This window comes from Pagrus major, chromosome 5 (genome assembly GCF_040436345.1).
Source record: "Pagrus major chromosome 5, Pma_NU_1.0".
NCBI lineage: Eukaryota > Metazoa > Chordata > Actinopteri > Spariformes > Sparidae > Pagrus > Pagrus major.
Window position 1 is genome coordinate 21,894,749 of NC_133219.1, and position 26,148 is coordinate 21,920,896.

Sequence of the window (26,148 nt, forward strand, 5' to 3'; positions counted from 1 at the left end):
TTACTTACAGACAGCTGTTTCCAGGCCCAGATATCTTTTCTGATGACATAACGGAAATGGGAACAGAGCTAATAGCAGAATATGTTCAACACTCACCAACTAATTGGTAATAATACCAAATATTCAGGATTGTTGTCAGGTTCTGAGCTTATTACTTTTGGGGATTGGGCCAGATCACACTTCCCATTTCTCTGATAAACACGTACAAGCACATTCAGGACCATACACTGTTAGTGTTGTGACATTTTTGCTGGTTTCCTCACAAAACTCTTTGATCTCAAAAGAGGTTAACATTTTGTACATCAGAGCTAAACCATTTCCTCTCTTTCTCCTCTCACCTTTTAATTTCTTTCAATTTTGCTTTCTTCCCCCTGCCTCTGCTCCCCGAACATAAAAGGAGAGGTGCCCAACCCTTCTCCTCTCTGCTTCCTCTTTTCAATTTCTTTTTCTTCTCTTCCTTTAACTTTCTTTAAAATCTACCCCAACATCCACTATTCTCCTCTCTTGACCCTCTCTTTTTCTTTTGTCTCCGCCTTGCCCTCCCTCCCCATCGTCTCCCTCTTCATCTTCCTCTCTCTCTGAAACCTGATTTACCGCTTGTTAACATCAAAGGGATGTTAGACTGTTGGTGCCTCAAACTATTTCTCCAAATCATTTTTATATTCCAGGTGTAAATCAGTGTGAAAACTTCACTTGGTTACTGCGGAGGGTTCAGTTTCCAATGAAGGTATAAGACAGCAGAAGTCAAGTGAATGCACAATGGTTCTGCTTGAACTACGACTATAGCCATTGTCCATGTCTGTAATTTCGGCCACAGGTTTGCTGAATTACTTTTGCGCTATGACTGAACGCCCACAAGTTTTAGTTCAGTTTGCCAAAATTTGAAGCGTTTGCAGAAATACCCTTGTAACTTTTCAGTTCATATTTATAGGAGATCTGAGTTTACAAAATGCTAATTTAATTCTACTGCACATACGGAAGTACAAATACAAAAATGTATGCAGGATAATGAAGTGATTGGTCTAAAGTCAAAGGTGAGGTATTTTTCCTGCTATTTAAAGGGGTGCATTATTCAGATAGTAAGATGAGCCTACAGAGACAGGTTCACAACACACGTACACTCAGCCTTAATGAATAGAGAGGCTGCTTTCAGGAATTTTACAACTTTCCATGCACGCAGTAATATCACCTGAATCAAATATCGTGGCAAATCTTAAAACTGTAAAACTTTTTGCTTCTTAAATAAACATTTTTGGACAGCTCTGATGGAGCTCAGGATTTATCTGAAGGACGGCTGCTTTACTCCAAACTATTTTACTGTATGAACCTGAGCTGTGTGTGAGTGACCGGATGTGTAACAACACAGAACATACATCCACATGAAATCCTGATAGATCCTGTCTGTGTGTCATGAAATTTCAATAATCAAGTGAAGTTAAGCTGCTGTGCCTTGTGCGTAAATGTGAATGCTGTCTTTCTTAATGGAAAGATGCACTTATCGTTTGTACTGAACTGGATCCAGATATGTATGTTGCTCAGGAGTTAGTGGAGACCAAAAACAGTGATGGATGGACTTCCATTACACATGGAAGAACGCTAATCTTCCTGTATCTGCTTAATATGTAAGTAAGAAACTTTTTGAACGTTTGCTAACAAGGTTGCCATTAAAACTTGTTGTGATCACAGGTTATGACTGTTGCCCCAAGTGGTCATGAGCCTATTATTGCAGGTTTAAAAACAAAAGCATCAAGGCATTGATGCGACCTGGCAGCTGCTTCAGTTAGTGTGAAAAAGTGCATTGATAAAGGGTAAAAAGGGTTGAGTTATATGATGCTTTAACCACCCACCTTTTCAATTTGTGCTGAGATAGAGAGTTTGCTCTTGTGTTTAAAAATATCTATGGCATTTTTTCTCTTCCTGCAGCTTTTAGTTTCATTGTCTGTTTCATTTTTAATTCTCATTTCTTTTCCCCCTTCCCTTTTTTGTTCCATTTAAATTCTCTTTAAACTTCTGTTTGATTCTCTTTGCTGTATTATTTGTGTGTGTGTGTGTGTGTGTGTGTGTCCACATGGCACAGAACTGTGGAGCAAAGTGCCAAAATAGATTCACGAGAGCTGCCAGACACATGATGTGGAAATGGCGACACACAGAAAGAATTAATGCATGAATACTAGATCACACACTCACAACGCAAACATCAGCTGGGGACCAGTGGTGGAGAAAGTATTTAGATGCTTTATTTATGTAAAAGTAGAAATACCACACAACAAAAACACTCCATTAAAATAAAAAGTCAGGTATAAGTGAAAGTACAGAAATACTGGGAACAAAATGTACTTAAAATATCAAAAGTTAAAGTATGCATTATGCAGAATGGTCCTCGTCAGTGTTTTTATACTAGTCGAAGATTTTTATTGCTGCAGGAATTGACATTTAGGGAAATCTGCCTGTGAAACCACCTTGATTTCAGTGAAATAACTTTTCAAGATAAATGGCTTCATATTTCATCTGTTTGCTCTGTTTCTGTCACAGAGGGTATAACGTTAGATTAAATTTTAATGGTTCTCAGAGAAAAAAAAACCGAGCAGAAAAAAAAAAGAAACGTTAACATTAACAACTTTGACATTAGGTTTATCCCCACGGAGTCTGAAACAACTTCTAAATATGAGAGTCACATTCAGTTTGGAGACAGCAGGACACAAACGTCACATGAAGGTTTTAACTTCAAAAAGCTTTATATCATTGTGGTTAAAACAATCCTCGTGAGTCTCCTTAAATAATAAACACGATTTTAACCTTAAAATTTAAAGATAAGGAAAGTTCTAAAGTTCATAAACTATCCTTTGAGTGTTTACTATTTGATAACATAATATCGAAGAGTTAGAGTTAGCTATTAATATTTTAAGTGAACCGTAATTACTACAAGACCTTAAATTACTGTTTTATGTGTGTTTATTCAAAACCTAAGAGAAACACAAACAAACAGATTTAGAACCAGTGCATTGGTGTTGTTGCAAGTAAACAGCTGAGTTGGAGGTTTGAGGACACTGAAGAATGGATTTAATCTCTCCGTTTCTGAGCAAGACACACAGAAAAAGAGAGAGAGAGAGCACGACAGACAGGAGCGGGAACAAGAAGTAAAGCAAAGCGAGAAAAAAATTGAAGAGACAGAGAGAGGTAAAAGAAGAGCAAAGGAAAAGTAGAGAGAGAAAAAAATGTCAAAAAGAAAGTAAAAGTGTGGATCTCAGCAGTTAGGACTGTGTTGAAAACACAGAGGCCGGAAGAAACTGCCGTCACCTTCATCAGATACCACAAGCAGCACCACAACAAGTGTACAAACAGACAATTGATGAAAACTTTCCTAACTCCTCAGCAGCATTTCAAGCAAAAAAAAAATGAAAAAAAAAAGACTTAAGGCTCGACTAAAGTTTGTGGTGGTAGGAAGTACTGGCTGAATCCTATTCACATTTTTATGCAAAGGTGGGACACACACAAACAATAGTGCAGAGATGCTATGTGAGGAAAAAAAAAAACATGCACATGGTATTAAAGCTGGTTTTTTTTTTAGAAAATGTTGCCGTTTTTCAAATTTAAAACAGGATGATGATTTTTTTTTGTGTGTGAAAAGCTATTATCCTTTCCCATCATTATATACAAACACCCTATTAGCCCCAAATATTTTCTGCTGTTGCAACATTATGCTCAGATACCTTTGTCAGAGTGGCAGTTTTTCAGCAATTTTATTCCTCTGAAACGGTTACTACAAGTACATACTCTGACTTATAATGATCTGCCTACGGTTAAAATATGACATTATGCATGCATGAACCTCTGACCCTCAGACCTCCAGCTTGTTTCAGAGAAAATGACATGTTTTATTCTTGCTTTTTGTGTAGAGGTTAATTGATGCTCATGCCTCAATATGATGTGCCTGAACACGCAACCCTTGTAACAATCCCACTTCTTGCTGTGCACTTGTCAAACCACCTGCTGCTGTTTCGGCGCCGTCCCCCAAAGGAAACTCTGCTTATTCTCTTAACGTCAGACCTTAAAAGCAATGGCCCTGACGGTCGAGAAGCACCTGCGGCTCGTGTTACATTATAATAGTTTGCTTGTTCCACTGTTGCCACCGGGTATTTGTCATTGCTTTAAAACATATTTAACTGAACTAATGTAACATCACATCTCTCCTTTGTTTGGACTGTGAGGAACAATATGTTGAGTCTGTCAGGTGACAGCACTGCTTCCCTGTCCCTCTTAATGCATGTTGTTCTCATCGATGAAGTTATCAATACACACAAAGAAATTCATTATGGGTATCAAGTTATGCTTTTATAAATCCAGTGGGTGTTCTGCCAGTCAACACCATCCAACTCTCTGACCTGATGTTTTGCGCCTCTAAGCTGCTTTTGAATCAGTCTCTTATCCAAGAAAAAAGCAGATATTTAGCAGCCTGATCCATCTTTATATCTACATTCTATCCGCTTAAACATACAATTTGCTACTTCTGCCGCAAAGGGAGCTTTTCATCAAGCTGCTCAGCTGCTTAGAGCCGGCTAGAGAGTCTGAGAGCCAGACCCTCTGGAGAATAAACACCTGGAGTCAGTTCGGATCCTTCTCTGATCCAGAACTGTTTACTGACGGGAGGAGAGCTCAGAGATTATTATCAAATTTATAGGATTAAAAAAGTGGATTTATCTTCACTCCTGTTTATCAACCTGACTGCAGCAGTGATCCGAGGTGCTGACCTCCGTTGTCGAGCGTTTTATGTTCTGTAATGTTGACTGCCAGCCGGAGCTGGATGGGAAATGTACTTTACTTCGTGAACAACATTGCAGAGAGGAAAGTACCAGTCTCTGGTGAGTAGGCTACTGAATTCACTGAGAGTTGTCCTGAATTTAACTACACAATGTATGTACATGACTCAACAAGACATACATCAAAGGTCTTGTCACTTTTAGACATTTTAATGCATTTGTACATATTATATCTTTAAGCCAACCAACAAAACTAAGCATATATTATGGCACTTGACGAACTTGACGATGAAGTTGTGAGTGAGCAAAGTGCACCTCTGCAGCATCGTATGAAAAAAATGTAGCTTTTTTATGCAATGCTGCAAAAACTAATAGTCAGACTATGGAATTAACTCTCATCTTATTACGTCCCTTTTCCACTCCACTCCCCTTCCCTTTCTCAAAAACCTACTCAGAAGTACCAAAAACTCAACCGCCCACTCAACCCCATTTCCCGGTGATATCCCCAAGCAAGAGTCATTTATTTAAATCCATATTTATCTCCCTTCAAGCTAAGTGATCTGTCTGAATTTACAGTTACTTCTCTCTCTGTCTTTCATCTATCTCTTCTTGTCCCGGATTTTCCCTATTAGTCTCTCTCAGATGTATATTTTCTCCCTGCAACGCAAACCATCCATCTCTCTCACTCTCAGGTTTCAACTTGCAATCTTTTTCTCTGTGTGTTTCACTCCTTCTCCCTCTGCCCATTCCACTTGTTCCCTGCCTCGGGCAATCCAATCCATCTGACTTTAAGAATCATATCATCCAATCAGGGCCCACTCGGTAGACAGGGGCGGGCCCTGAGGGACAGACTAACCAACTCTCTGATGGGATTAGACTTCCCACCTGTCCATCATTTAAGAAAACCCACACTAGGCCAATCGCCTCTGCACATAGTTTCATATGGCTGTCATTTAGATATTTGGCTGTGTTTTTTTTTACACACACACACACACACACACACATACACACACACACACACACACACACACACACACAAGCAGCCTGTAGCCCCATATATTATTCTGATTTGGCTCAGATAATAGACAGCTTATGTAGGGAGCAGTTTGAAGGTGCACACACATGCACAAAAACTCTCTCACACACACACTCACAAGTTAGCAGCGTATCACTAGGCCTGTCATTTTGAATTTGGAAAAGGGACGAGTAAAATGCTCTAATGGCCATTTGCACTCTGCTTTTCTCCACAATAAAACTGTCTAATCAAGAGAGAGACAGACAGACAGAGACAGAGAGAGAGAGAGAGAGAGAGAGAGAGAGAGAGAGAGAGAGAGAGAGAGAGAGAGAGAGAGAGAGGGAGAGAGAGGTGAATGGAAAAATATAGAAATAAATACAGTAATGGAATAAAAAGAATGAGAAGAGTTATGAGAAGTTAAAGAGAGAAAACAGCCAGAGGGTGACACGAAAGACAAGATAAATGATGACTCTCCATTTTAGTGGGTGGGATTTTTATTTTTTGGATTTAATAAAGATGGTGGAGCTGGCATCATTCGGTAAAGTCTTAAATGCTGTATTTGGAATTGACAGTCATGGTGTTGGCACATAAATTCAACTTGATATAACAGTATATAACAACGCAGACACATTTGATAATAAATAACGAGCATGGATATTTATGGGGGGTTCGAGTCTTGGAAGGAAATGCCATTAGGTTTACAGTTATGACTAAACAGTCTTGTAAATCACTCTGTCATTTAACAAATGCTGTAGGTGTTATGATCTGTGATGATCAACATGTCGTCAGCCGTGTCGTCAAAGGCACAACAATGACTTGTTGAGGAAAGCATTATGGTTTGGGTTAAAAATACAACTTAGTTAAGTTAAGGGACCTTTGTTGTCATGTTTATAATGATAAACAGTTGGTTAATGTTATGAAACTATCAGGGTCATGGTTACATGAAACCAGCACTGACTGTTAGTTGTTAAGTCTCAAAGGTTAAAATTCGACATCCTGTAGTTTGTAACTTAGCTTTCTAATCAGCCTTTTCCGCAGAGTCTGTTATGTCGACCCACCATGTTTTTACAGTGGCCCAGAGCGGACAAACCAAACATTGGCTACAAAGAGGGCCCTTTAAGTTTTTCACATTTTTAGTAGCCACCATATTGGGGCGAGAGTAGAGGGGTAATCAACTGGCTGCAATCTGCAACCACAGCGCCAGATGCTACTAAATCCTACACACTGGACCTTTATGTTTCTTTTAACAACAGCTAAGCACTGCAAAGGTTTTGTTGCTCCCATGGAGCCAATCACAGTTGTAAAAAGATTTTGGGTACTTCAAAATAATTGTGTAATTATTTTACCATTAGCTGAGACCACAGAATAATAGCATCCTCATTGGTAATCATTAGAATTCATGAAAGCAGACTACAAAAGCTTAGAGCAAGACATCTGACAGGCTTTTGAAAAACATGTAAATCAGTGGACTATTGCATGGGAACATTCCTACAGAGATGGGAGAGGTGGACCTAGATATAGAGAATGACATATATAAGGCGACTGATTGAAAAAAAAAAAAGAAAAAAAAAATGATATCATTTGACGCTTATTTAGACCACTATAATAAAAACCCAAACAAACAAGCATTGAAATCACTCAGCATATTTGTGTCCGTGGCATTTAACCAATGTTGTTCCTTCCAGAAGCCAGTTTTCATTACTACGTCTCTTCTCTTGACGATATTCTGCATTTGGGGAATTTCTGACTTCATGTCAGTGTAACTGTATCTGCCAGTCAATAGCAACGTAACACAACACAGCAACCAGAGGATTTTCGTTCTTACCTCTCTACCTTCTTGCTCTAATAAGACAATGAAATGTAGTTTATATAAAATCCCTATTTGCTTCAAAGACATTCTCACTTTGAGTCTCTTTGACTACCCTGTCTTTGTCAGGGAGGTCCACAGGGCTTTAGAGAAAGATAGGAGGGTTTTCTCAGTGTGGGTTTGTATTTGTGTGCACGTGTGTCTTTGTACGCGTCCATTGAAGGGAAGTGATGATATTGTATCTATTTTTTTCCCAGAAAGTTCCCGGCCCTGTGTGAATTAGTATGCTTATTAGCATAGGGATATAAGTCAACAGTGGCCCCAATATGTCTATTTGTATGGCCCTATTGTGGCCGAGGTGTGTGCGTGAAGGGTGTGCTTTTTTCAGTGTCCGTATTTGCTTTTAGAGTTGGGCTTTTTTGCTTGTTTCTGACTCGCTATTAAAATCAATTTAAAGGGGCACTATATAGTTTTGGAGAAGGCATTCAAACTCAGAATTTAATATTTACAATATATATGAACAAACTCAGAAATATTATTTTTTTCAATAACTGAATAATAAAGCTGTTCTCAGAGGAAAACAAGGTCCCCAGAACACTTTTTTCTAAGCTGGAAACTTGGCAGGGTTTGCCAAATACAAACAAAGTAAAACAGTATGAAAATATATTGTCCTTTAAGGTCAGTTTGTTTATTCAGCTTACTCAGTCAATTTTTCTCTTCTGATTGAAATTTCTTCCCCAAAACTAGATTTCTATCCTGGAAGTCAAACAGAGAAAACAAGAATGACATTAGGTAAATTAATACTGTAAATAAAAACTCCATGTTTCCACAAGGTATGATAAAGGGCTGGATCTCCAATAAAACTGTAGAAGATGGGAAAGGAAAGTTGCGAGGCTCAGTTTAGGCTGGTATACTTTTCACGTAACATCTATACTGTCAGCCCCTCATTCTGATTGCCCCCAAAATGAATACATGAATAAAAAATCTACACTGGAAGGGAGCCAAAGTACAGCAGTTGTTCGGTTAGCATGCTTTGAGCCATGACACTTCTACAATAACATTTTCTGCATGAATAAGTTTGCCATCCAATACATTTTCTAAAAAGTTGGTATTGAATTTGAAACATGCTGACTGTGGTGGCTCCAGTTAGAGACATATAGAATAAATGAAAACTGAACGAAACAGATGCTTTTTATTGTGTATGTGCAGTGAAAATGCTGATTCTATGGCATTAGTGTTGAGAAGAAGCCATAGATGCTCAAGTAACAAAAGTTATGTTGGCTGCCAAACTGCCATTTAAACAAAGATAAAACCTGCCTTAAGGCCTTTCCTATGCTTTACTTAATATCTGTTGAAATGCATTCAAACACAAGTACTTGTAACCTTATTATGGGAGACACAAATGTCACACAGTTGTGTACTCCAGGCAATTTCATCCAGGACAGACTTAGTGGACCAAGTCTGTTAAGCTTGTTATTTGTTCAACATGGAGCTTGTCATCCTGGTGATTACCTGCTTGTACTGTGCCCCCTTTCGCCCTCTCAATTTTACACTACGTAGTTTCATAACATTTAGTGAGAAGGCTTAAGTGGATGTAAACACCAGCGGTATAATGCTGGATGGGCCAGACGCTCAACCTCTCCGAAAGCGGTTCAACAGCCAGGCCTTTCTGATGTTAATAGCCCTGCAGTGGCAGCAGACGGCTGGCTGCTAACGAGAGAGCAGTGCAGTGGGAAATGCAGCAGTACTGCAGTTGATTGGGACAATTTCTCTTTATCTTGCTTTTTTTCTGTTTCTGTCCTCCTCTGTGTTTTTACTTCTCAACTTTTAAATGGGCTGAGTGCAAAAGGGGACGTGGCGAACATGAGAAAGAAGGGCAGAAAGAGAAATGGCTGGAGAGCGAGGCAATTTAGGAACTAGAGACAGCATCAAACTGTTCAGGCATCCGATCAGGATGCCTCCTGGATGCCTCCCTGGGGAGCTATTCCGGGCACGTCCGACTGTGAGGGGACCCCGGGGCAGACCCTCAACACACTGGAGAGATTATACATCCAGCATGAGACGGCCGCAGGATCCCCCAGGAGGAGCTGGAGGACATGTCTGGGAGGAAAAGGACATCTAGGCCGCTCAGCTTTTCATGTAACCTCAAACTGAACTGGATAAGTGGCCGGCAGCGCATCAACGGACTGATGTTTTACAGAGCAGAGAGGAGGAAGGAGCACAATCCAGCAGATTGTCTGAGTCTCTAAATGAATATGTTGATGTTTTATTGATGAAGAGCCATACGCGAAGCATCTTGAAATAAATATCAGACTTGTGTTTCGTGATGTGTGGCCTCGTGTCTCATTTTGCGACAGCATGTAAACACTCACAAAGTCCCATTAATTTATGCTCTTTCACAGTTTATCATCATCTCACTCCCTCTCTGTCAGGTTTACTTCATCTACTTTGTCATTTTATGTATCTGTGCATGAATGCATGTGAGTACAAACATGGGCCCGTGGGAGAGAGGTGCAGGAGTTTCACTTAGTTAGAGACATTTAAGATAAGCAGTGCAAACACAGACAGACAGACAGACAGACACACACACATGCGCGCGCGCGCAATCACAACAGCACCAGCAACAACATTATACACATGTAGGGATATATTACTTCCAGGCAACACTTCCTGACAAGACCTGGCAGGCTCAATTTACTCCGTGTCATGGTCCTGTCATTTTGTTCATGGTATGTGTGTTCTGTGTGTTTTCTAGGCTTTTCTGGTGTCTTGCTCTTTTTCATTGTTCTGTTTCCCCTCCTGTTTTCTTGTGCTCCTCACCAGCCTGATTTTCACTCCATACCTGCCTTGTATCTGTTTAATTAGCCCGGCCCTGTTACCTGGGTTCCTCCCCAGTCTGCCTTCCCTCCACACCTGATTGTGTTTGGTCACATTTTCATTTGCATTCTGCAGGCTTAAGTTGGGTTTGTGCAGAAAATGTAAAATTGCACAGTTGCCAATTTCTCAGGCTGTTCTGTTCATTGACAATTTAGCCACTTTTAGGAGATTATAGGACTTTTGTGTACTCTTTTACATCAAGACTAAGTGATGTACTACTTTAGCCAATTAAGCAATTGGTCACTGGTTCGGGTTCTGTATTAGGCTGTGATGGACTGCAACTAAGTACATTCACTCAAGTACTGTACTTTAGTAAAATTTTGAGGTAAATATTGTATTTTTACTTCACTACAGTTAATTGATAGCTTTAGTTAGTACCCAAGTTCCCCACTTGGATGCCCTTCCAGTGGACAAAATGTGGTGAAGTGGCCTTTAGGGTATACAGTAAATGTATCACAGCTTCCTAAGTCCACCACTCCATATGAATATATATATATAAAATTTACTTTTACTTCTACTTTTGATTCTTAAGTAAATTTAATATCAGATAGTTCAAGCTTTTTACTCAAGTACTAGTAATATCAATACGATATCATACATTTTACTCCAGTAGGTACTCTGGTTATTGGTATTTTTAATGCTTTATCAAGGGGAGAGGTTTATGTTATTGCTGGCTAACTAATGCTTGATACTGTAAGTAGCAGTTGGCTCACTTGTTACTTCATCATGATGGATAGGTAGGTACTTTATAACAGCAGACTACACTGTGAACAGTGTACCACCACGTCTGTGTGCCCGTGTGCCTGTGTGTGCACATTGAGAGAAAGTGTGTGTTTTGATGTTGAAATATTGGCTACGGGCTTTGGGCCAGGTCCGGGCCTGTTCAGCGTGCAGGCTGGCTTCAGCTGGAGTCAGGCCGAAAAATTCCTTCATCCATGACAAGAGAGGTCGAATTTTCAGGCCCATGCACAACTTTAATCCATAAATGTTGTTTTCAGTTGCACTAAACTTTCTTGAAGGTAAATCAAAACAGAATCTTTAAAAGACAAATTTTAGGTATTTTCTAATATGTTTGTTGCTAACAAAAAGTAATCCAAGTAATCCTATGTCAGATTTGAGTGCGTACATAATTAAAGTTAAGTAACAACGCCACAACTGAGAGGAGCTTGTGAAAAGAATAGCAACTCATCTCCTCAACCTGTGCAACATAATGCACAAAGACTACCACGCACATCTTGGAGGGACAACACAGAGATTCCTTTACCAATAACACTGCAAAAGAGAGCCAGGTCAAGCACAGGGCAGGACAGACCCATACACACACACACATCTGAAGGAGTCCTGTCTGTGGTGTCTGAACTGTCCATGTGAGCTAGTCATGGGGGCGCTAATGCACTGCCAGGAAGCAACATGGCTCCCTGAGGGATCGCAAAATGGATGCATGGCAACAGCTGCCAAAATGTCAGGGTGAGAGAGAGAGAGAGAGAGAGAGAGAGAGAGAGAGAGAGAGAGAGAGAGAGAGAGAGAGAGAGAGAGAGAGAGAGAGAGAGAGAGAGAGAGAGAGAGAGAGGTGTGGGTCAAAGCCAGTGGGCAGCATGAGAGCAGGAGGAGGCGGGTGTCGTGACGGCTGCAGCCCCCTCTGCTGACCGGAGTAAAAGTGGAAATGTAATCTTACCTTTTTTGCTTGTGCTTGTGGATGCAATATCCAGATAAGGTTACAGATATGGTGAATCTGAAGGATAAACACATCTGGCCTTGTCAGTATCCTGATGTGACTGTTTGCTTTCACCTCAGCTAAAAGTTCAGAGGAGCTGCTAATGAAACTATTATGAATTAATGGCGCATAAAAATTAGCATATTTTTCCATTTAAATAATCCAGAACCAACTAAAAATAGGCTCGATGGCACAGTGTCTAGTAGTATGAGTGAGGCTGCATGTTATCTGTACGTCCCCGGGTCTATAGTGCAGAAGTCACACAGGTCTTTATGCTGCTTGACGATTTTTACCCTGTAAGTCCAGTGTTTCCTTGTTTTTGTTTGAATAGAATCCCAGTGTTCCCGTCTGCACACAGAGAAGAAACTGACTTGCGGCAGTAAGGAGAGTAAAACAAACACGCTCTGCAGAGAAAGTGCTGACAGCTGCTGACTCTGAGGACAGACAGGTGGATACTGCAATATCCGAAACACGATGCATCATTAATATTCAATAAAACAACAAAGTAAGTGGCAATCAGCCCATATGCGATAGACAGAGATTTAGATAGTCTAGTACTTTGAACTATTATGGAGTACTTGAGTACTGAGCAAAAAAGTCCAACGCAAGATCAGGGTTTGAAATGAAGCACCCAAGCGAAAATGTGAGTAGAGGTTAGAAGGTAGCGATATAACTTAAATACCACTGTTAGAATCAAAAGCTACCTTGTCGGACCTTTGCAGATCAGCTCTCAAGTTTGAGGAGTTTTTTTTTTTTTTTCAAGTATTGCTAGTCAAACTGTCTTATTGACCTTTTGCCTTCATCAAATGCTTGTCCTGAATTATGACCTGTGTGAGCATTTGTGTTGAGAAACAGTGCTTGCAGGTGTAACACATGGCACCACCCTACTTAAGTTATCAATAAGCGGATGTTTGTGTGTTTATAGCGATTGCTGCTGTGTATTTTAGCATGGTAATTAGCAGCTAATTAGTTATTGATTAAGGCCAGTATATTTTATGGGGGTGAGAGGGCGAGTGTGACACGGGGCAAGGCATAACGTCTCAGCCATAATTCACCCTCTGCCACACACACACACACACACACACACACACACACACACACACACACACACACACACACACACACACACACACACACACACACACACACACACACACACACACACACACACACACACACACACACACACCTCCCCCTTCCCTTTCAGTCTCTTTCTCACCTTACCTGTCTTGCTTTCACTCGTCTCACTCTCACTTGACTTCTCTCCACCACACATAAGGTAACTTGTTAACATCTCTTTTAATGTGCATTTAGACAGTTTATGAGCAAACCAAGCTTTTATCCTACGAGATAGAAGGCCATTCGCTCATGGTTTTGAATGGGTGTAAAAATGGAAAAAGACGATTTCTTCCAACCGCTGCCTTTTATGCAGTATATAATGTGGGAGTGGATCAGCAGCCAACCGAGATCCCTTTATCTAGATGGTTACAGTGGCACAAAAGTGGCCCTCTTTTTTGTCACATTAGCTTTACAGAGCAAACAAAGGGAAAAAAATATATTAAGATGCTCTTTATAAAGCATCGTTGAAATCTGCTTGTTCTCTATGAGTTTTAATATGAGCCATGGTAACATTCTGCTCATCGGATGATGTTCTGTTTTTGGGTATAATACATATTTGTAATGTTTGTGAAAGATACGTCAGACACATGAACTCAAAAGCGGGCTGTTAGTTCGATCCACATTATTTTTTGGTGCAGGGAAAAGTAAAATATAGACAAAATGTAAAGTAACTGATCTTACAAAATCTGTAGATATACCACTGATTTATGGATAATTTCATTTGGTGGACTTCTAATATAGAGTCAGTTGTAATGCAGGGTGGATGCCCTCTTAATGTATACTGTAGTGACACTGAGGCATTACACTTTTAATAAAGCCTCGAGTGAAGCAGTTTTTAGCTTCCTGAAAAATTTTGTCACTAAGCAATCTGTTGAACATTTTATGGGGAGGCACTGGGGACCGTTCGGGGCTTTGCTGATTTAACAACAAAATCTCTTTCTGCAGCACAAGAACTGAATCACTGGAGGTCTAAAAATCGTTTTAGACCCCCTCAAGGTCGCAGCTCCCACAGATATATGTCTTTGGGTGTTGCTAATGGTCTGGTCTGATGTTGTGCACTTCAAATCGCTGGCTATTTCCTAAGCCTGTTACTGCTAAATGGAAAATGTGTGACTTTAGCAGCGTGTGTGTGTGTGTGTGTGTGTGTGTGTGTGTGTGTGTGTGTGTGTGTGTGTGTGTGTGTGTGTGTGTGTGTGTGTGTGTGTGTGACCTCCGCCTTTAATCCACTTTACCTTTCATTTCCTTTCTAGGCTCTCAAATGACCCAAGGCACCTGGGAGGAATCCAGTTTCTGTCCTCTTCTGCCTCGTCCTCTTTTTCACTTCTTCTCTTCTTAATCACACATAACTTGTTTTCCCCTCATCAGTCCTTTTATTTAAGTCAACCTCACATCCTCAACTTCATTTGTGGTTTTCATCATGTTACTTTTAGCCTAAACTCTATCAGATTGTGGCAGACTGAGGTTGATGTCCTCATCGCCCCCTTTTTTCTGGGAAAATGGATATATAGCATTCAGGAATGAAACGCTTCAAGCAGAAAACTGTTCTATGACGTCAATGTAAAAATCTATTCAGGCTTGTAAAGACATTTTTTTCTTCATGTAGCCCATCAGGAAGAAGGTCAGAGGCCAGGTTCAGATCAAGAGCAGCACTTGAATAGCTGATTGTGATTCTGTGTATAGTTGCAGACCAGCATTTTGAAAGATGAATTATTTTGAAATCACTTAAACTGTATTGTTTAAATGTCACAGTTGTGTTGCATCTGCGTCTTGCAGGATTCATTTGTTGAAAATAAAAAAAACTATCTCTATTCAGAAAATTAAAAGATGGTGAATAGATGGCCTTGATAAAAAAATAAATACTTTATTGTTGCTGTTGTCTAAAGAGGATACCTACTTACTTAGTGTATTTATCCAAAGAAGATATGAATATAGTAACCCTGGAGTTTAAACACTTAAATGTCTTATTGATAATATTTCTACGCAGACATTTTGTGAATTAATAATTTTGCAATGCTTGTCGGGTCCAAAATGATTGTTTTCTTTACATCTATGTAAGAATTCTGATGATTGGTTCCAGCTTCTGACGAGATTTGTCAGCCGATAGTATTGGAATCACATGGTATCCGTGTTTCATCAGCATCAAGAGTCCTTGTAGTTGCCAGTTCATGGCTAATTTCTATAGGATGCGACCAGGCCCCCAGGAAGAATGTAAGGCTTTGAAGCCAATGTTTGTAGTGGCTTAATTACAACATCATGTGATGCACTGCGGGCCAAAAATACTTGTTTCCCATAAGCTTACATTGTGGAAGAAGCGCCTGTAAAATGGTAAATGCATTTTTTTGACCCCCACGAAATGACTTGTTTCCCTGCCATAATTTGAGCCATTCGGTCCATTAATAACATTTGGAAAGTCTAGAAGAGCTGCACGATTAAATGAATGTTATCACTAACGCCTTTAAGATATTTGATTCAGCTGTGCAGCAGCTCCAAACCTTTGACCGTGTAGCAAATCACTAAGAATCCATTTATTTTGTCAAGAGCAATAAATATACAGGAAATTGTCCCTGTGACTTTGATGCATGTACACTTGACAACTCCCACAGTGACCACAAGTAAGTACAGAATGGGATATATTACAGAGGGACTTCACATTCACTGCAAACAGAAAATGATATATACCATCCAACACGTACTGTGTGTACTATATCTTGAAGCTAATTCTAGCTTTGGAAAGGGGATAGGGGAACACTAGCAATGTCTTAGGAACAACATGGAAATATATTATTGCCCTGAGTAAGATTAAATGAGATTGGATCAGTTTTGCTCCCAAAGCTTCAAGTGGCTTTAGGACTCATCTTATGAGTTATGAATAGTGTGGCAGAGAGCAAGCAACTCTTGGCAGGACCAGGAAACGAACTCAAAGGAAATTACAGTAATAATAGTGTTGTTAAACCCAGAGGGAGCAAAGGGATTTGGTGTCACAAGGACCTGCTCTTACAAAATTTGATATGTCGCAAGTGCTGACTCATACACTTATGATTGCTTTAAATGCATATAGTTCAAAAGAGCCAACGAAAAGGGGAAAGATGAGCCTCGCCGGCACTGAGGACGGACTGGTGTGTTTTCTTACATCTTTTTACCAACTCTGCGTTTTATGCAGCATCACTTATTACACAGTGTGACAGAAAGCATTCCATCAGCCTTTACTGCATGGTACATAATTAATAAGATGTTTATCCCCAGGAGTGTTAGAGAAGTGTGAAGTGGGAGGAATTATTTAGGGCTCCGGAAGTAATATTTTCATAGATTTTATTCATGGACAGCGTTGGGTGACTCACAGTTGCATCACTTGTACAGCTTGTATGGGTGTGAAATTCTTTTGAAATCAGTGTAAAAGATTACAGACTGTTTTAGAAAATAAGTGTTTTTTGACAGACAGTTTAAGTGATAAGTTAGTGCATAAAAACATCAAAACTATGACTCCCAAGGTGCATTTTGGTGGGAAACATCCAATCACAGAGCTTAAAATGCTGTTTGCGGTAGCTTTTAGGTTACACCTTTGAAAAGGCAAAACCATCAACAACTGCGCCGCTGTGTTTTGTTCAAAACTGCACCGATAATTCAAAACCCATTGGTGTGTCACCCATTGGCTTGTGGACTACCATTTTTAAGCCTCAAGTGTGGCATTATGATTGTGACCATTTTGGTCTTTTTGGAGCCAAAAATGACCATATTTGGATGAGGAGACGAAGGTGCCGATGATCCTCAATCTAAACTGAACTTTGCCATGGTGGAGACTTGTAAGCCATAGGTAAGTCCTATCCGAGGACCATAATTTCCAGAATGAATATCGTGTTTTATTGAAGAAGACTTGAAGCTAGTAAGTGATATCATAAACTCATTAGGAAACTGTTTACTGAGGTAATAAATCAAGTGAGAAGTAGGGACATTCTCTCAGACGCTAACATACAACCTGACTTCTTTTTGAAACCATGGAGTCACCCCCTGCTGGTCATTAGAAACAAGGCAGGCACTTCTTAAATTACTTCATTTTTCAGACCCTGAAGCTCAGTCAGTGATTCAACACCTCTCGGATTCACAACTCTGATTGGCGTCCACTCCATAACAATGGCCACCATGTATGGAAAACATAATAATTATCCGTGAGACTTCTGTATTTATGAGTATGTTGAGGAATACTAAGCATTTTTCAGAGTGGGTAAAAAACACAAATGAAGAAAAAATAAATCAGAAAACACAAATTGATTGATTGATTTGATTGATTCAGCCCCCTGGTGGCCATCAGGATTCAGGCCTCTCTTTCTATCTCTCTCTCTCTCCTCTCACCTGTCTCCCTCGCTCACCTCCTCCACACCTCATGTCTTCCCCTTGTTTTATATTCAAGCACAGTGACGGCATCAGGCTCGCCTTCCTTAAAAAAATTGTCCTTCTCTTGTTTCTAAATGCGATGTGCTCTAACACCTCCATCGACAAGAAAAGCTTTATGACCTTCAGAAACCGGCATCCAATTGATTGATGTCCACTTACTTTAAACTAAGATGAAGCACTTCCTTTCACAACAGGCCCGACTACAGACAAAAAAACTGTAACGCTTCATCCATTCCTAAACTTTAACCCAACAGAAGCCACAAAATAACAAAACTCTAACCCCGAGTGGGGAAGAAGGAGGAGGAGGAGAGAGTTGCTGGTAAATGGCTCCAGGTTTGAGAAGTGCAGCAGTAAGTGTGTGTTCAGTTATGAAGCATCAGGAGATTAATTACACTTTAATTTGATCTAAAAAGCATAGAATGTTGTGTGAAATGCTCACCACGTCTCTATACATTTCAAATTAAATATCCTTAAATGTCCTGGACAACGATATACTGTTAGGTCGAGCATATAGCACATTTTCAAGGACAGTGTGTGTGTGTGCATGTGTGTGTGTGCATGCATGCATGTGGGAACACGTAGGCGCGTGTCAAACTCTGCGACTGGTTCATTAAATGGCGCACAGATCAATTCTTAATCTGCTTTGTATCTATCCCAACACATGCAGAAATACACACCCTAAATCTCCCTCAGACATGCATTCACACACACACACACACACACACACACACACACACACACACACACACACCCTCCTTCATCACGCCCAAGCCTTTTTGTCTTCCTCTTTGTCAAATTCAATTACTGACGACATCACTAAAGGAATCTCCACATGAACCAATTACTTCTCAAATCCCCCGTGTGTGTCTGTGAGATGATCTGCCTGTGTGTGTGTATGTGTGTGAACAACAATATGACATGTATGGAGGAGAAACAGGACGATGGCATGTATCGGCTTTTGGTTTATGTAGTAACAGCAGCCAACAGCAGTGGGCTTTACAGTCGATGCATGGATATGTGTGTCGGTCTACCGTCATGGCCCATGTTGTGTGTTCAGGTGTGTGTGAATTTGTCATGCTAAGCCTCGCCCAGCGTTGCAAGTAGTATGATAATTATTGTATCTGTACCATAGGTTTGCCCTCTATATGTTGTTCAATCTATAATGTCACAATTTCCGTTACATACCATAATTGGACCATTTTGTGACGCTCGTATTCGGAGTTTGTTTTAATCTACACTGTCGCATTTCAATACAATTCCTGTCATGGCAAAATGTGGGACAATGTCTCATGTGACCTCTGTCCAGCCAATCATGTTTGCTGTAGGCTCTGATGATGAACGTGGTTCGCAAGCAACGCTGGCCTTGCCTTTATAGTAACCACTGCTGCTGTGCCTGTTTAGCTTCTGCTCTCCCTTGTAGGTGGACGGACTGTGCGGTCAATGTGGCCAGTGGTCAATCTTGATTGACTAATGATATAAGTTAAGGACACACCTTCACGTATACAGGGCCGACCCTTCTTTGCTGCCATCCAGCCACAAAGCAGCCTTCTCATTCCTACCGTTGCTGGCAGATTTGAATTAGCTGTAGCTAGCTAGCCAATTACGTTAATGTTAGTTAAATTAGCTGGTGGAGAACACCAAAAGAGAGGCTAAGGCATCCCATAAAAGTAAAAAAACTCAGCATCCTCGCCAGTTCATGATGAATGTAGACGACATGTAAATAAAGAAAGTGTTTTTGTACTTCAGTGTTTGTATGAGTATTTGTACTATACAGTTATACAGCTACAGTTTGTCATGCTAACAGAGAAAAGGCTTTCAGAATGACTAACTGATGTGTTTTGCAAGCTATCTTGGGAGTGTAGATTTACCCAAAATAGAGCAGGACAGAGTCTTTAACATCACCTTAAACTGGCTTAGCTAACAGGCTAACCCTGGCTTAGCGACAGGTCAATTGTTTCTAGTCAGGGATGTAGGTGTTAAGCCGGTGGGATATTGCCTTGTGAAGCTTGTTTGCTTTTTTAAGTTACTCTCAAAATCTCTTTCAATCCACCTCTTTCTCTTCCCTCTCATCTCTCTCTTCTCGTGTCCTTTTTCGCTCCCCCTACTTCCCAGTTCTCACATTTTATCTCCTCTCCTCTCCTCATCGATCCAATCGTCATCTTCTCACCACTCCTCATCCCATCTTTCCCCCTCTCGCCCCCTTGCTTTGTCAGAGAAACGCTTGCGTGAGGTCAGGATATTGGTACTAATTTGTGTGTATGCGTGTGCTTGTCCCCTATCTGTCCCCTACTAGCTCTGACACCGCTGACCTACACATACTGCTGTGTCAACAACAGCGGCACATACGCACATCACAAATGACAGCATCTTGGAAGACCGTAACAAGATAGTTTACACTGACAGAGGATGAGCGACGAGGGAGGGAGGGAGGGCTGAAGATGAGGGGAAAGTTATTATCTATGTAGTACATCGCTGATGCTTTTGTCCTCGTCAGGGATAAATGTGCTAAACTGAACAACATGAGCTGCATCAGTGAAATCTACAGCAACGCACTGTAGCCAGTGACAGCCTCAGCCCGTCGGTTTATCCATACGTTCATTAGCAGGGAAGGGGAAAGCAGTGTGCAATTCCCCTTGCAAACATTTATCCACCATGAGTAATTAAACAAAGGGTTGGTTAATGAAATGTGATGTGGGAACTCTAATCTCTTTCACACTACTGCTTATAACTTGTAGCAGCTAACGCAGAGAAACATTTTACCCTCAAGAGTTTATCCTTCATTCTTATGTGTTTAAAGTGGAGCAGTTGCTCAACAAACTCGCAATAAAAAAGTAGAATGTGACAGTTGAAACAATTGTGAAGGAAGTTGCAGTCATTCCTTGATCCATGAATCCATTTTCTCTGCCGCTTTAATGCTTTTTTTTTTATTATTGCAGGGCGCCTGGAACCTATAACAGAAATGTAAAAAACTGCTACAGAGGCAAGTTTCTTTGAATTCCTGGTGTGGTCACTCCGACAGTATCATGTTGCTCTTGTGTGACATACCTTCTAATTTTGAATGGCTGCAGTTCAATTGCAGTTCAATGCATATGAGAGGAGCAAAGGAAGAAGTCAGCTGATATTGTTTTAGAAAAGTCCACATAGGGAGGAGGTCAAGCATCAGTCGATGTTTTTAACCATGTGTTATATTGTAACCACGATGATGAAGCCCCCTTAACCATATCAAACACGTTATTCCAACCCAAATCCTGATGGCTCCCTTGACCTAATCAAGTTGTTTTGTGCCTCGACCAAACCAAACCTTAATCATGGTTTTGTCACATAATGGATCAGATTTACTGTATTTTAAAACAGTGATTTATAACGGTTTTGGAAATAAAATGATGTTGACCTGCCTACAGGGCCGTCAGATCAGACAATGCTTCTATCGTTCCTGACGGCAAGGACAGAAGACTTCTTTTACATAAGTTGCAGGACTTGGCGGTGTTTTCTGTCTCTGCATTGTAGTACCTTTTGTTAATTTATCATTTTCAATCCCTCTTTTCTTTTGTTCTGTTTTTCTCTCCGTGCAGTGAATCACTTTTGTGTGTAAAATGTGATATAAATAAACTTCCTAGAAGGCATAGACAAAGGAAGTATTGTACTGTTAAGAACAGAGGACTTGTTGCTCAAAATCTAGTCGGCCTGAGTCACTGCATGAACCATTTTACTCAAATTGTAGTCAGAAAAAAACAATCAGATGACAGAGTTGTGTTTATCATGAACTAATGAAACAGCAAAAGCATGTAAATAGAGGACACTAGGCACTATCTCCACTTTTAATCGTGCACTCTGCATCTAACTGGACCTCTTAGTATGAGTGCCAGTATACATGTAAGATTGGGACCTGAAGCGAATGAGTCAGATTTTGTATAAAGCCTGTGAGGAAGTGCAGCCTTCGAGCCTCAGCTCAGGGAACGATAGACTGTGTGTGTGTGTGTGTGTGTGTGTGTGTGTGTGTGTGTGTGTGTGTGTGTGTGAGTGCACTGCGCTCTCTGGATTGTACTTTACAGCTGTCATCTTGACTCACTGACAGCTACAGCTACCTGGAGCTGTACCCCATGGGTGCCATTGCCAAACAGCTGTCTGTGTTAAAGCTCCTTCTATGTGTTTATGTGTGTTTTTGTGTGTGTGTGTGTGTGTTTGTGTGTGTGTGTGTGTGAGGAGATGCGAGAGAGGGAATATCTGTCGGATCAGATGTCAACAAACAACGACAGTTTGCAAACACACACACACTCTTTTTGCCGCACAAACAAACACAATCAGCACAAAGAAGGGCTTAAGGTCGCTAAACAGCTTATCCATACACAGTGAGTGAGTATAAATTGCCTGCTCTGTGCTGAGTTATTATAGCAATGCCAAATATAGTATCAGTGTGCTGGCCTAAAATGTTTCCAATTGTTTGATTGCTTTGCCCATCGGACATTTTGTGCACATCATAATTAAAATATCAGCAGCCGGGGGCAGACAAGAAAACGTGGCTTCATTTGACGGATGCTTCTATCCAAGGCGTTCGACTGAAAGCTCAGGTTCACTTCACCGGGATACAACGGCAGTTCCCCGTGAATTCTTGTAATGTATGTGTCCACATCTGCATCTGAATCACCTGGTTTGCTTGGGTAGCAAAGAAGTACCGGTATAATTCACCCACTGATTACCGTGGCTGTTCTTTATGGGGCATTAAGACTGAACATGAAGTGGAATTTAGAGGGGGTCTGACCGCCCACAAAATCAATGGAAAAGCGAGGGTTTGATCGAGGAGGTGCGACTTGAGGCACAGACACATGAAGTGAACATGTTTCAGCTTGACTGAAAATGTAAGACTTATCCCAAAGACGTATGACTTCACTTTGCCAAATGTACAGGGAAGAGAGTCCGAGGTAAAGGAACAGAAACGAGTGGAGATCCTCGTATTGCAATTGGTCTGACTTTGTAACACAAACAGACACATACTCACAGAGCGCTAACATTACATCTATCTGAATGAGTTCCTTCCATTTTCGCTGTGTTGTTATTGATCGTCCTTAAACAGCACCACTCCTGTTGGCTTGTACCAGGAAATTGGCTTCATATTGAAACTGTCACAGCAAGCGTGCGTTCCATTTTGGACCCTGAGGCACGTAGGAAACGTAGCACGGAAGGAATCAATCTTCATTCTCTGGCATAGCCTTGTTTCTGTAAAGGTTTTTTTTTTTTTTAAAGCTCTTTTTATTAATACAGTACAGTAATTCTGTTAGTTTTGGCGGCTTTGCACTTGAGACTGTCCTTCCACTAGGTTCAAGTGTGAATGATCACCCGTCCTGCCAACGTTATTGAGAAGGAAACTGGATCCCTGCCAGCTCCATGGCAGCCCTGACCTCCTCGGAGAGACAATTAAGTGAAAATTAGGGTAAAAAAAGAAAGGAAGTATTGACACGTATCACGGTTTAGAAATTGAGGTTTCGTGCAGACAACAGATTAAACCTTGGTGCCATTAAAAAAAATTGTATCAATTATGAAAACTTGTATCCCGTGTGCCAGTATTTCTGCATTAAATTGAGGATTTTTACTGCATAAACTTGACAAAGGTATAACCAGCAAGTTTGATATGCACAAAAGTTCATGTGTTATTTCACAACATTCAAGGCAGTATTAGATAGTCACACTGGAACACATACCTGCCACTCTCAGAAAGCCATACAGGGAGTTAACACAGTGGTGTATTTTAGTATATTTCAGTGGATATGTGATGGATTGGCTAGCCGAACTTACAGCACATGCACTTGTGACAGTTTCAGGGGTAACGGTTTTATTGTGTTTTTTTTTATTTTATTACCTGGGGTGCCAGTCAGGGCTCAGCCTGACAATTTTTAAAACCAGATCCCTCTCAAGTAAACCACACAAAGGGTGCATAAATTCAAAACAAAATTCATACAACCTTAGAACAAAGGTGAACAAACCAAAAAACACCACTTTCTTTTTCTTTTAACACTGTATTTCCCACAACAAGGAAAACAACAAACAATGTCCGCTTCTCCAGTCAGTTCAGTTCAGTTTAGTTCAATTACCAAAAAAAAAAACCCCAACACAAAACAACTGGCTTTTCTTTCAGTTTATACCCAGCGAAAAAAAATAGTTATTCTTCTTTCAACCAAAAAAAACCTTTTTTATTCCATGGGCTAGGCCAACCCAAAAAGAAAAAAAAACATTATCCTCCACAGATTAGGTCTTACTAGCCTGTAACCTGGGACTCCTCCTCCGACATGGGGAAACGACAGCGTCCTTAATCCCGTGCTCCAGCCAATGGTAGTTTTAGCCCGCTACGGCAGGCGATCACGGTCGAAAGTCAAGGGAATAACTACCTGATACTTTTGCCCTGCTCTGCCGCAGTTTGCGGTCTAAAAACTCCGAACTGTATTTGCATTTGAATGTACTCTCCTGTTTTCCGTGCCGATCCGTCCATCCGAGAAATGCCGGTAGCGCGCAGCCATGTTGGTTTTTTACGTCACATTTAATGGACGGTCGCGTACCTGTCTCAAGGCAACCGGTGACGTCAGATGAGGGAGGCGGTTTTCCAAAAAGCTCATCTCCCTCAGCTCGTTACACACTAACACATAATTGATGAACGCAAAAGACGTGTTCCAATTTTATCTTTACTTTTTATGCTTTCAGTTTGAGAATTTCAATTAAATATCCAGCATTTTTAAATTTCACTTTTTAATATACTTGCTTTGTTTCATTTTTTTTCTTTTTCAATTGACTTTTTTCTTTTCTAGTTGAATTATGCCTATTTTTTCTTCATAGTATGACAAAATAATTATCTATTAATTGCATCTCTTTTAATATTTTTTTCCCCAGACAGAGTCTTAACCTGGAAGTGTGAATTTCTGAACGGCGACTTCTGACTGAATTTACGACTGCAGTGGCGGCTCGACATAAAACTCAGCAATGCATAGGCAGAGAAGACCGCTAACAAGTAAACATGGATGTCAACCATGCAGGTTTTAAATAAGAATAAATTGAAGGAAATGCATCCAACATATTTGTTTGGCCTCAAGGATACACACAGTGTGCTTTGGTGAGTAGTACTGAATGTAAACAGAAATTTTGTTTACAACCAAACTCCACAGGGCACATTTAATCAGCTGAACGTGACGGGCTTCATGCATATTTCTAATGTCCTCTCAGCTTCCACACATTCTGAAAGATGTTGTGGTAGCAGGTTGCAACAACCTTTTCCCAAACGTATTGATTTAGTTCAGTGCCAGTGAACTATAGAGTTTTTACAATGACCACAACAGTTTCATTGTTTAGCCAGCATCTGTTCATGCCAGTTTCTGAATTCTTCTTTACTAAAACACTGAATCAAATGTGAATAACCTTGGTTCTCTCTTTCAGCTCAAAAAAAAGTACCAAATGTGTTTTTTGTGTTGTGGCTGAATAAGTGTTAAGTTCCCCACCTATGAGCCATTTTCTCATTCATTAAAAGAGAAAGTGAGATTAAAAGCCTGCACACTGTGATAAGTGTCTCATTATGTTCTGGTGCACAAAGTGAATTAGAGAAACAACACAAATCCTCCAAGATTTTAGATTACAATGATGATTCAAGATGGATTCCTTGCCAAGTAAAATACCCCCAGTTCACCTCCTCATGTAATTGTGATTTCCTTCCTGTTCTTTAAACGTTGTTTCACTTTGTCAAGCTCTCGAGGAGAGATTTCTTAATCCATATTTCACATCCTTGGCAGACCATGACTTAAGACATTTTGTGAGTCGCCTGGGCCCATTTTTCACTTTGGCACATGTTCAATCATGAAGCAAAACATCAACTGGCGTATCAATTACAACTTCACCGTCTTAAGCCCAAACCGCACTGCAGGCAACATCACAGAGCAAAAACAATCATCTTAAATTGAAAAGCGAGATATGTCTCTGAGTTAAAAACCTGATTTCTAAAATAAAAGGCACACCTGTGGAGTTATTACTAAATGTGACTTCAGGTCTTTATCTTGGTTTGACAAAGAGCACGTGTCTGGTTGGAAATTATGATTCCTATTCATGTCATTTCTGTGTTTATACACATACCTTGACAACGTCCACGTCCGTGGAGCTGCAGGTCACCGAGTCGTCCACCTCCCTCACCTGTCCGTCGGTCTCCACGGTAACCAGCTTGATGGGCACTGCGACACGTCGACCTGTAAGAATGGCTGTATTCACCACCTCTGTGTCCTACAGAGAGAAAGAAAGAGAAAGCTCCTTTTAAAATACATAAAAAAATATATTCCGGTTCCCACTCTTCCTGTTGGCACACTGCATTACAGTCAATTCTGAAATGATCTGAAAATATTCAAAAGTTTAAAAAGGTAAATGGAGCCACTGAGGGGCAGAGTTGCAGGTCAGCGCATTGTTTAAGTGGGGGAAGAAGAGGCAAACTGTAAAGTGCTTTTTCCAT

At 40.5% G+C, this 26,148-nt stretch overlaps 1 protein-coding gene across 1 annotated transcript in view; it reads right to left on the reverse strand.

The window, feature by feature from the left end:
• LOC140996123 (transmembrane protein 132C) overlaps positions 1 to 26,148 on the reverse strand; it is a 202,207-nt gene that overhangs the window by 16,728 nt on the left and 159,331 nt on the right. The window contains exon 6 of the mRNA XM_073466390.1: positions 25,782 to 25,925. Within this exon, the coding sequence (XP_073322491.1) occupies positions 25,782 to 25,925 (144 nt within the window). The remainder of the gene's footprint in view (positions 1 to 25,781; positions 25,926 to 26,148) is intronic.